At 40.8% G+C, this 12,541-nt stretch overlaps 1 protein-coding gene across 3 annotated transcripts; it reads right to left on the reverse strand.

The window, feature by feature from the left end:
• Positions 1 to 1,083: 1,083 nt before the first annotated feature.
• Positions 1,084 to 12,534, reverse strand: LOC124028930 (guanine nucleotide-binding protein G(I)/G(S)/G(O) subunit gamma-13-like). 3 transcript variants are annotated; one of them, XM_046340826.1, is made up of 3 exons: positions 12,218 to 12,534; positions 5,672 to 5,769; positions 1,084 to 1,260 (listed from the first exon to the last, which is right to left on the reverse strand). In XM_046340826.1, the coding sequence occupies exons 2-3, from the start codon at positions 5,767 to 5,769 to the stop codon at positions 1,155 to 1,157; spliced, it is 204 nt and encodes a 67-aa protein (XP_046196782.1). In that variant the 5' UTR covers positions 12,218 to 12,534; the 3' UTR covers positions 1,084 to 1,154. The 3 variants fall into 3 exon arrangements, with proteins under 3 accessions (XP_046196782.1, XP_046196781.1, XP_046196780.1); XM_046340825.1 differs by having other exon boundaries at positions 1,087 to 1,260; positions 5,672 to 5,774; XM_046340824.1 differs by having other exon boundaries at positions 1,088 to 1,260; positions 5,672 to 5,774; positions 12,210 to 12,534.
• Between the last annotated feature and the right edge of the window lie 7 nt (positions 12,535 to 12,541).

Here is a 12,541-nt window from a genome sequence, read left to right on the forward strand (position 1 = left end):
ACACACACGTACACACACACACCACACACACACACACACACACACACACACACACACACACACACACACACACACACACACACACTCCATCTCATAAACGTTAGTATATAAATTACCACGAGTCAATCTGTCAAACCACCTCTTTATTATGTTTGATTGACAGTGGAAACAAGCCAATAAAAACAGTGTATTCTGATTGACAGTGGAAACAAGCCAATAAAAACAGTTTATTCTGATTGACAGTGGAAACAAGCCAATAAAAACAGTGTATTCTGATTGACAGTGGAAACAAGCCAATAAAAACAGTTTATTCTGATTGACAGTGGAAACAAGCCAATAAAAACAGTTTATTCTGATTGACAGTGGAAACAAGCCAATAAAAAAAGTGTATTCTGATTGACAGTGGAAACAAGCCAATAAAAACAGTGTATGCTGCTCATAGGAAGGGACTACTTTCAATGTAGGACATGCTGCTCATAGGAAGGGGTACTTTCAATGAAGGACATGCTGCTCATAGGAGGGGGTACTTTCAATGTAGGACATGCTGCTCATAGGAAGGGGTTACTTTCAATGTAGGACACACTGCTCATAGGAAGGGGGCTGAAGGACTTCCAATGAAGGACATGCTGCTCATAGGAGGGGTACTTTCAATGTAGGACATGCTCTGCTCATGAAGGACATGCTGCTCATAGGAGGGGTACTTTCAATGTAGGACATGCTGCTCATAGGAAGGGGGCTACTTTCAATGTAGGACACGCTGCTCATAGGAAGGGGCTACTTTCAATGTAGGACATGATGCTCATAGGAAGGATATATATATAAACCATAGACATGGATGTACAAATAAATAGGACGGATAACTTGGTGTGTGTTTCTCAGTGTGTGTGTGTGTATATGTGTGTGTGTGTGGATCCGTGATGTGTCAGTGTGTGTCTCAGTGTGTGTGTGTGTGTGTGTGTGTGTGTGTGTGTGTGTGTGTGTGTGTGTGTGTGTGTGTGTCTGTGTGTGTGTCTCAGTGTGTGTGTGTGTCTCAGTGTGTGTGTGTGTGTGTCTCAGTGTGTGTGTGTGTGTGTGTGTGTCTCAGTGTGTGTGTGTGTGTGTGTCTCGTGGTGTGTGTGTGTGTGTGTCTCAGTGTGTGTGTGTGTGTGGATCCGTTAGAGGATCACACATTTGCCTTTCTCCACCCAGGGGTTGGCCCTCATCAGCTCTGGGTTCAGGAATGGGTCGTCACACACACACCCCTCGATCCATTTCACCAGCCTGCCAAGAGAACACACACACCCTGTTAGACCACACCCCTCGATCCATTTCACCAGCCTGCCAAGAGAACACACACACCCTGTTAGACCACACCCCTCGATCCATTTCACCAGCCTGCCAAGAGAACACACACACCCTGTTAGACCACACCCCTCGATCCATTTCACCAGCCTGCCAAGAGAACACACACACCCTGTTAGACCACACCCCTCGATCCATTTCACCAGCCTGCCAAGAGAACACACACACCCTGTTAGACCACACCCCTCGATCCATTTCACCAGCCTGCCAAGAGAACACACACACCCTGTTAGACCACACCCCTCGATCCATTTCACCAGCCTGCCAAGAGAACACACACACCCTGTTAGACCACACCCCTCGATCCATTTCACCAGCCTGCCAAGAGAACACACACACCCTGTTAGACCACACCCGGCTGGCATCCAATCCGATCTCAGGTTTAGGTTCCAAGTGTATTTAAAGGTTCTGATTGGGCCGACAGATTTTACCGTGAATGGGATCTCCCCGAACGCGGAAACATTTGCCTTGAAAAACCCACGATGGGTTTGAATCCCGCACTTAGACAAGGTTGCTAGATTGAATAGATAGAGACCAGAAGGACACTGGGGTAGAGACCAGAAGGACACTGGGGTAGAGACCAGAAGGACACTGGGGTAGAGACCAGAAGGACACTGGGGTAGAGACCAGAAGGACACTGGGGTAGAGACCAGAAGGACACTGGGGTAGAGACCAGAAGGACACTGAGATAGAGAACAGAAGGACACTGGGATAGAGACCAGGAGGACACTGGGATAGAGACCAGGAGGACACTGGGATAGAGACCAGGAGGACACTGGGATAGAGACCAGAAGGACACTGGGATAGAGACCAGGAGGACACTGGGGTAGAGACCAGAAGGACTAGACACTGGGATAGAGACCAGAAGGACACTGGGATAGAGATCAGAAGGACACTGGGATAGAGACCAGAAGGACTAGACACTGGGATAGAGACCAGAAGGACACTGGGATAGAGACCAGAAGGACACTGGGATAGAGACCAGAAGGACACTGGGATAGAGACCAGAAGGACACTGGGATAAAGACCAGAAGGACTAGACACTGGGATAGAGACCAGAAGGACACTGGGGTAGAGACCAGAAGGACACTGGGATAGAGACCAGAAGGACTAGACACTGGGATAGAGACCAGAAGGACACTGGGGTAGAGACCAGAAGGACTAGACACTGGGATAGAGACCAGAAGGACACTGGGGTAGAGACCAGAAGGAATAGACACTGGGGTAGAGTCCAGAAGGACACTGGGATAGAGACCAGAAGGACACTGGGATAGAGACCAGAAGGACACTGGGATAGAGACCAGAAGGACACTGGGATAAAGACCAGAAGGACTAGACACTGGGATAGAGACCAGAAGGACACTGGGGTAGAGACCAGAAGGACTAGACACTGGGATAGAGACCAGAAGGACACTGGGATAGAGACCAGAAGGACTAGACACTGGGATAGAGACCAGAAGGACACTGGGATAGAGACCAGAAGGACACTGGGATAGAGACCAGAAGGACACTGGGATAAAGACCAGAAGGACTAGACACTGGGATAGAGACCAGAAGGACACTGGGGTAGAGACCAGAAGGACTAGACACTGGGATAGAGACCAGAAGGACACTGGGATAGAGACCAGAAGGACTAGACACTGGGATAGAGACCAGAAGGACACTGGGGTAGAGACCAGAAGGAATAGACACTGGGGTAGAGTCCAGAAAGACACTGGGGTAGAGTCCAGAAGGACACTGGGGTAGAGACCAGAAGGAATAGACACTGGGGTAGAGACCAGAAGGACACTGGGATAGAGACCAGAAGGACACTGGGATAGAGACCAGAAGGACACTGGGATAGAGACCAGAAGGACACTGGGATAGAGACCAGAAGGACACTGGGATAGAGACCAGAAGGACACTGGGATAGAGACCAGAAGAACAGGACACTGGGATAGAGACCAGAAGAACAGGACACTGGGATAGAGACCAGAAGGACTAGACACTGGGGTAGAGACCAGAAGGACTAGACACTGGGATAGAGACCAGAAGGACTAGACACTGGGGTAGAGACCAGAAGGACACTGGGATAGAGACCAGAAGGACAGGACACTGGGATAGAGACCAGAAGGACTAGACACTGGGATAGAGACCAGAAGGACACTGGGATAGAGACCAGAAGGACACTGGGGTAGAGACCAGAAGGACACTGGGATAGAGTCCAGAAGGACACTGGGATAGAGACCAGAAGGACACTGGGATAGAGACCAGAAGGACTAGACACTGGGGGAGAGACCAGAAGGACACTGGGATAGAGACCTGGGAAGACCAGGAGGACACTGGGATAGAGACCAGAAGGACACTGGGATAGAGACCAGAAGGACACTGGGATAGAGACCAGAAGGACACTGGGATAGAGACCAGAAGGACACTGGGATAGAGACCAGAAGGACACTGGGATAGAGACCAGAAGGACTAGACACTGGGATAGAGACCAGAAGGACTAGACACTGGGATAGAGACCAGAAGGACTAGACACTGGGATAGAGACCAGAAGGACACTGGGATAGAGACCAGAAGGACACTGGGATAGAGACCAGAAGGACACTGGGATAGAGACCAGAAGGACACTGGGATAGAGACCAGAAGGACACTGGGATAAAGACCAGAAGGACTAGACACTGGGATAGAGACCAGAAGGACACTGGGGTAGAGACCAGAAGGACTAGACACTGGGATAGAGACCAGAGGACACTGGGATAGAAGGGACACTGGGATAGAGACCAGAAGGACACTGGGGTAGAGACCAGAAGGAATAGACACTGGGGTAGAGTCCAGAAGGACACTGGGGTAGAGACCAGAAGGAATAGACACTGGGGTAGAGACCAGAAGGAATAGACACTGGGGTAGAGACCAGAAGGACACTGGGATAGAGACCAGAAGGACACTGGGATAGAGACCAGAAGGACACTGGGATAGAGACCAGAAGGACACTGGGATAGAGACCAGAAGGACACTGGGGTAGAGACCAAAAGGACACTGGGATAGAGACCAGAAGAACAGGACACTGGGATAGAGACCAGAAGAACAGGACACTGGGATAGAGACCAGAAGGACTAGACACTGGGGTAGAGACCAGAAGGACTAGACACTGGGATAGAGACCAGAAGGACTAGACACTGGGGTAGAGACCAGAAGGACACTGGGATAGAGACCAGAAGGACAGGACACTGGGATAGAGACCAGAAGGACTAGACACTGGGATAGAGACCAGAAGGACACTGGGGTAGAGACCAGAAGGACACTGGGGTAGAGACCAGAAGGACACCAGAAGGACACTGGGATAGGACACTGGGTAGAGACCAGAAGGACACTGGGATAGAGACCAGAAGGACACTGGGATAGAGACCAGAAGGACACTGGGATAGAGACCAGGAGGAAGGATAGAGACAGAAGGACACTGGGGGACCAGAGACACAGACCAGGAGGACACTGGGATAGAGACCAGGAGGACACTGGGATAGAGACCAGAAGGACACTGGGATAGAGACCAGAAGGACACTGGGATAGAGACCAGAAGGACACTGGGATAGAGACCAGAAGGACTAGACACTGGGATAGAGACCAGAAGGACTAGACACTGGGATAGAGACCAGAAGGACACTGGGATAGAGACCAGAAGGACACTGGGATAGAGACCAGAAGGACACTGGGATAGAGACCAGAAGGACACTGGGATAAAGACCAGAAGGACTAGACACTGGGATAGAAACCAGAAGGACACTGGGGTAGAGACCAGAAGGACTAGACACTGGGATAGAGACCAGAAGGACACTTGGATAAAGACCAGAAGGACTAGACACTGGGATAGAGACCAGAAGGACTAGACACTGGGATAGAGACCAGAAGGACTAGACACTGGGATAGAGACCAGAAGGACACTGGGATAGAGACCAGAAGGACACTGGGATAGAGACCAGAAGGACACTGGGGTAGAGACCAGAAGGAATAGACACTGGGGTAGAGTCCAGAAGGACACTGGGGTAGAGACCAGAAGGACACTGGGATAGAGACCAGAAGGACACTGGGATAGAGACCAGAAGGACACTGGGAGTAGAGACACCAGAAGGACACTGGGGTAGAGACCAGAAGGACACTGGGATAGAGACCAGAAGGACACTGGGATAGAGACCAGAAGGACACTGGGGTAGAGACCAGAAGGACACTGGGGTAGAGACCAGAAGGACACTGGGGTAGAGACCAGAAGGACACTGGGGTAGAGACCAGGAGGACACTGGGGTAGAGACCAGAAGGACACTGGGATAGAGACCAGAAGGACACTACCTACTCAGTAACCGTGATGGAGGATTTCTCTCTGTTGATGGCCAGCTGGTACTGAAGACTCTCCACCTCCCTCTTCATCTGGGGAAGATCCAAGTCCTCCATCTACACTAATGACATTATACACACATTACATATTACACACATTACATATTACACACATTACACACATTACATTATACACACATTACATTATACACACATTACATATTACACACATTACACACATTACATTATACACACATTACATTATACACACATTACATTAATATATGTTAATATAGTACATTATATAGTACACACAATATAGAGTAACATAGATATATTACATAGATATAGAGTAACATAGATATATTATATAGATATAGAGTAACATAGATATATTATATAGAGTAACATAGATATATTATATAGATGTAGAGTAACATAGATATATTACATAGATGTAGAGTAACATAGATATATGACATAGATGTAGAGTAACATAGATATATTATATAGATGTAGAGTAACATAGATATATTGTATAGATGTAGAGTAACATAGATATATTGTATAGATGTAGAGTAACATAGATATATTACATAGATGTAGAGTAACATAGATATATTATATAGATATAGAGTAACATAGATATATTACATAGATATATTATATAGATATAGAGTAACATAGATATATTATATAGATGTAGAGTAACATAGATATATTACATAGATATAGAGTAACATAGATATATTACATAGATGTAGAGTAACATAGATATATTATATAGATGTAGAGTAACATAGATATATTATATAGATATAGAGTAACATAGATATATTATATAGATATATTATATAGATATAGAGTTACATAGATATATTATATAGATATAGAGTTACATAGATGTATTACATAGATGTAGAGTAACATAGATATATTATATAGATGTAGAGTGACATAGATATATTATATAGATATAGAGTGACATAGATATATTATATAGATATAGAGTAACATAGATATATTATAGATGATTAACATAGATATAGATTAACATAGATATATTATATAGATATAGAGTAACATAGATATATTATATAGATATAGAGTAACATAGATATATTATATAGATATAGAGTAACATAGATATATTATATAGATATAGAGTAACATAGATATATTATATAGATATAGAGTTACATAGATATATTATATAGATATAGAGTAACATAGATATATTACATAGATGTAGAGTAACATAGATATATTATATAGATGTAGAGTAACATAGATATATTATATAGATATAGAGTAACATAGATATATTATATAGATATAGAGTAACATAGATATATTATATAAATATAGAGTAACATAGATATATTACATAGATATAGAGTAACATAGATATATTATATAGATATAGAGTAACATAGATATATTATATAGATGTAGAGTAACATAGATATATTACATAGATGTAGAGTAACATAGATATATGACATAGATGTAGAGTAACATAGATATATTATATAGATGTAGAGTAACATAGATATATGACATAGATGTAGAGTAACATAGATATATGACATAGATGTAGAGTAACATAGATATATTATATAGATGTAGAGTAACATAGATATATTATATAGATGTAGAGTAACATAGATATATTGTATAGATGTAGAGTAACATAGATATATTACATAGATGTAGAGTAACATAGATATATTATATAGATATAGAGTAACATAGATATATTACATAGATATAGAGTAACATAGATATATTATATAGATATAGAGTAACATAGATATATTATATAGAGTAACATAGATATATTATATAGATATAGAGTAACATAGATATATTATATAGAGTAACATAGATATATTATATAGAGTAACATAGATATATTACATAGATATAGAGTAACATAGATATATTATATAGATATAGAGTAACATAGATATATTATATAGAGTAACATAGATATATTATATAGATATAGAGTAACATAGATATATTATATAGAGTAACATAGATATATTATATAGAGTAACATAGATATATTATATAGATGTAGAGTAACATAGATATATTACATAGATGTAGAGTAACATAGATATATTATATAGATGTAGAGTAACATAGATATATTATATAGAGTAACATAGATATATTACATAGATGTAGAGTAACATAGATATATTATATAGAGTAACATAGATATATTATTATATATTATATAGATGTAGAGTAACATAGATATATTACATAGATGTAGAGTAACATAGATATATTACATAGATATAGAGTAACATAGATATATTATATAGAGTAACATAGATATATTGTATAGATATAGAGTAACATAGATATATTACATAGATGTAGAGTAACATAGATATATTATATAGATGTAGAGTAACATAGATATATTATATAGATGTAGAGTAACATAGATATATTATATAGATATAGAGTAACATAGATATATTGTATAGATATAGAGTAACATAGATATATGACATAGATGTAGAGTAACATAGATATATTATATAGATATAGAGTAACATAGATATATTATATAGATGTAGAGTAACATAGATATATTATATAGATATAGAGTAACATAGATATATTATATAAATATAGAGTAACATAGATATATTACATAGATATAGAGTAACATAGATATATTATATAGATATAGAGTAACATAGATATATTATATAGAGTAACATAGATATATTATATAGATGTAGAGTAACATAGATATATTACATAGATGTAGAGTAACATAGATATATTACATAGATATAGAGTAACATAGATATATTATATAGATGTAGAGTAACATAGATATATTACATAGATGTAGAGTAACATAGATATATGACATAGATGTAGAGTAACATAGATATATTATATAGATGTAGAGTAACATAGATATATTATATAGATGTAGAGTAACATAGATATATTACATAGATGTAGAGTAACATAGATACATTACATAGATATAGAGTAACATAGATATATTACATAGATATAGGTGTAACATAGATATATTATATAGATATAGAGTAACATAGATATATTATATAGATATATTACATAGATATAGAGTAACATAGATATATTACATAGATATAGAGTAACATAGATATATTATATAGATATAGAGTAACATAGATATATTATATAGATATAGAGTAACATTTTTTTTTTTCACCTTTATTTAACCAGGTAGGCTAGTTGAGAACAAGTTCTCATTTGCAACTGCGACCTGGCCAAGATAAAAGCATAGCAGTGTGAACAGACAACACAGAGTTACACATGGAATAAACAATTAACAAGTCAATAACACAGTAGAAAAAAATGGGCAGTCTATATACAATGTGTGCAAAAGGCATGAGGAGGTAGGCAAATAATACAGTTTTGCAGATTAACACTGGAGTGATAAATGATCAGGTCATGTACAGGTAGAGATATTGGTGTGCAAAAGAGCAGAAAAATAAATAAATAAAAACAGTATAAAAAACAGTATGGGAATGAGGTAGGTGAAAATGGGTGGGCTATTTTCCTATAGACTATGTACAGCTGCAGCGATCGGTTAGCTGCTCGGATAGCTGATGTTTGAAGTTGGTGAGGAGATAAAAGTCTCCAACTTCAGCGATTTTAATTCGTTCCAGTCACAAGCAGCAGAGTACTGGAACGAAAGGCGGCCAAATGATGTGTTGGCTTTAGGGATGATCAGTGAGATACACCTGCTGGAGCGCGTGCTACGGATGGGTGTTGCCATCGTGACCAGTGAACTGAGATAAGGCGGAGCTTTACCTAGCATGGACTTGTAGATGACCTGGAGCCAGTGGGTCTGGCGACGAATATGTAGTGAGGGCCAGCCGACTAGAGCATACAAGTCGCAGTGGTGGGTGGTATAAGGTGCTTTAGTGACAAAACGGATGGCACTGTGATAGACTGCATCCAGTTTGCTGAGTAGAGTGTTGGAAGCCATTTTGTAGATGACATCGCCGAAGTCAAGGATCGGTAGGATAGTCAGTTTTACGAGGGTAAGCTTGGCAGCGTGAGAGAAGGAGGCTTTGTTGCGGAATAGAAAGCCGACTCTAGATTTGATTTTCGATTGGAGATGTTTGATGTGGGTCTGGAAGGAGAGTTTGCAGTCTAGCCAGACACCTAGGTACTTATAGATGTCCACATATTCAAGGTCGGAACCATCCAGGGTGGTGATGCTAGTCGGGCATGCGGGTGCAGGCAGCGATCGGTTGAAAAGCATGCATTTGGTTTTACTCGCATTTAAGAGCAGTTGGAGGCCACGGAAGGAGTGCTGTATGGCATTGAAGCTCGTTTGGAGGTTAGATAGCACAGTGTCCAATGACGGGCCGAAAGTATATAGAATGGTGTCGTCTGCGTAGAGGTGGATCAGGGAATCGCCCGCAGCAAGAGCAACATCATTGATATACACAGAGAAAAGAGTCGGCCCGAGAATTGAACCCTGTGGCACCCCCATAGAGACTGCCAGAGGACCGGACAGCATGCCCTCCGATTTGACACACTGAACTCTGTCTGCAAAGTAATTGGTGAACCAGGCAAGGCAGTCATCCGAAAAACCGAGGCTGTAGAGTCTGCCGATAAGAATATGGTGATTGACAGAGTCGAAAGCCTTTGCGAGGTCGATGAAGACGGCTGCACAGTACTGTCTTTTATCGATGGCGGTTATGATATCGTTTAGTACCTTGAGTGTGGCTGAGGTGCACCCGTGACCGGCTCGGAAACCAGATTGCACAGCGGAGAAGGTACGGTGGGATTCGAGATGGTCAGTGACCTGTTTGTTGACTTGGCTTTCGAGGACCTTAGATAGGCAGGGCAGGATGGATATAGGTCTGTAACAGTTTGGGTCCAGGGTGTCTCCCCCTTTGAAGAGGGGGATGACTGCGGCAGCTTTCCAATCCTTGGGGATCTCAGACGATATGAAAGAGAGGTTGAACAGGCTGGTAATAGGGGTTGCGACAATGGCGGCAGATAGTTTCAGAAATAGCGGGTCCAGATTGTCAAGCCCAGCTGATTTGTACGGGTCCAGGTTTTGCAGCTCTTTCAGAACATCTGCTATCTGGATTTGGGTAAAGGAGAACCTGGAGAGGCTTGGGTGAGGAGCTACGGGGCGGAGCTGTTGGCCGAGGTTGGAGTAGCCAGGCGGAAGGCATGGCCAGCCGTTGAGAAGTGTTTATTGAAGTTTTCGATAATCATGGATTTATCGTGTGATATATTATTATATAGAGTAACATAGATATATTATATAGATATAGAGTAACATAGATATATTATATATATTACATAGATATAGAGTAACATAGATATAGAGTAACATAGATATATTATATAGATATAGAGTAACATAGATATATTACATAGATATAGAGTAACATAGATATATTACATAGATATAGAGTAACATAGATATATTATATAGATATAGAGTAACATAGATATATTATATAGATATATTACATAGATATAGAGTAACATAGATATATTATATAGATATAGAGTAACATAGATATATTATATAGATATATTATATAGATATATTACATAGATATAGAGTAACATAGATATATTATATAGCTCAGCTATGATCATTTATACATATAGACATTCAATAGGAATACAGTATACTTTGATTAAATGTGGTCAGGTATTTATATCCATAAACACTTATTACGAATACAGTTTACTCCTTATTTAAATGTACTTATATATTTATATAAGTCTATTATTGTCCTTATATATATATTTTTTAATTATAGTGTAAAATGATTATAGACGTCACTGATTATCTGTTCTCCCGGTCTCCGCGCTCATCATCACTACCTCCCGTTTTGACGGAAGAAAACAAGTCGTTCTGTTCTTCAGTTCCGGTAAACCCCCCGGGTTTTTACAGAGAACACAACGTTAAATCCCCCGGTTTTTACAGACAACGTTTTAATTCAAAAGCTCATGTCGAGACAAAGCCAGAGAGCGTTAGAGTGATGCATCTGTCTGAGTGTTTTCATCTGCCCTATTTAAATAAACCAATCATCTCCTCCTGCCTGAAATAACACATTATCTCGATCAACAAAGACAACAGCTGAACCTCGGGAGTTTATCCAGAGACTAGAAAGGACATCAATATCCAGAGATGGCATTATGCTGATTAAAAACCCTCAATAAATACACGTTATAAAACGGTATAACCGTTTCCGCTCCTCTATAGCGTTTTCCCTTATGAATGTTGTTCTGGGGCAGATCTGCAGTGGTCACTAAGCACCGCCACAAAGTCATCAAATCTGATTTTACACCCGAACCACTGTTTAACCCTAATGCCTAACCTTATATTAAAGACTAAAGACTGTTTTCATGAATTTGTACACTATAGCCAATGTTTACTTTACAGCTGACCTATCTAAAGGGATGTACGTGATATAATTATGCTGCTACGAGACTATTAACAGATTCATCGAGGGAAGGAGCGCGGGTTCTGTGTCATTTCTTACCGTTTTACCGGAGACCTGGTGCTTCTAGTCGTGAAGTTATGATCCAGATGAGATGTAGCCCTGGTTAGCCTTATGTTCCCAGACAGACGACACGCGATTTACCGGCCCTTCAAACTGCCGAAAACAGTACAGTGGAGGTAACGAGCTCGAAACGGGAATTAGCGGTGGTTAGAGCGGAAAAATCAGGAACGCTCCCGGTAGACAGGACCGACTACAGCGCGCGCGAGAGAGAGATCAATCCGCTTCTATCGTCTGCCTGTGGACCTGCCTCACTCTCTCTATCCTCCTCTTCTGTCAGACACTCCCTTTCTCCCTCTATCCTCTATCAGACT

This window comes from Oncorhynchus gorbuscha, unplaced genomic scaffold, assembly GCF_021184085.1.
Source record: "Oncorhynchus gorbuscha isolate QuinsamMale2020 ecotype Even-year unplaced genomic scaffold, OgorEven_v1.0 Un_scaffold_5053, whole genome shotgun sequence".
NCBI lineage: Eukaryota > Metazoa > Chordata > Actinopteri > Salmoniformes > Salmonidae > Oncorhynchus > Oncorhynchus gorbuscha.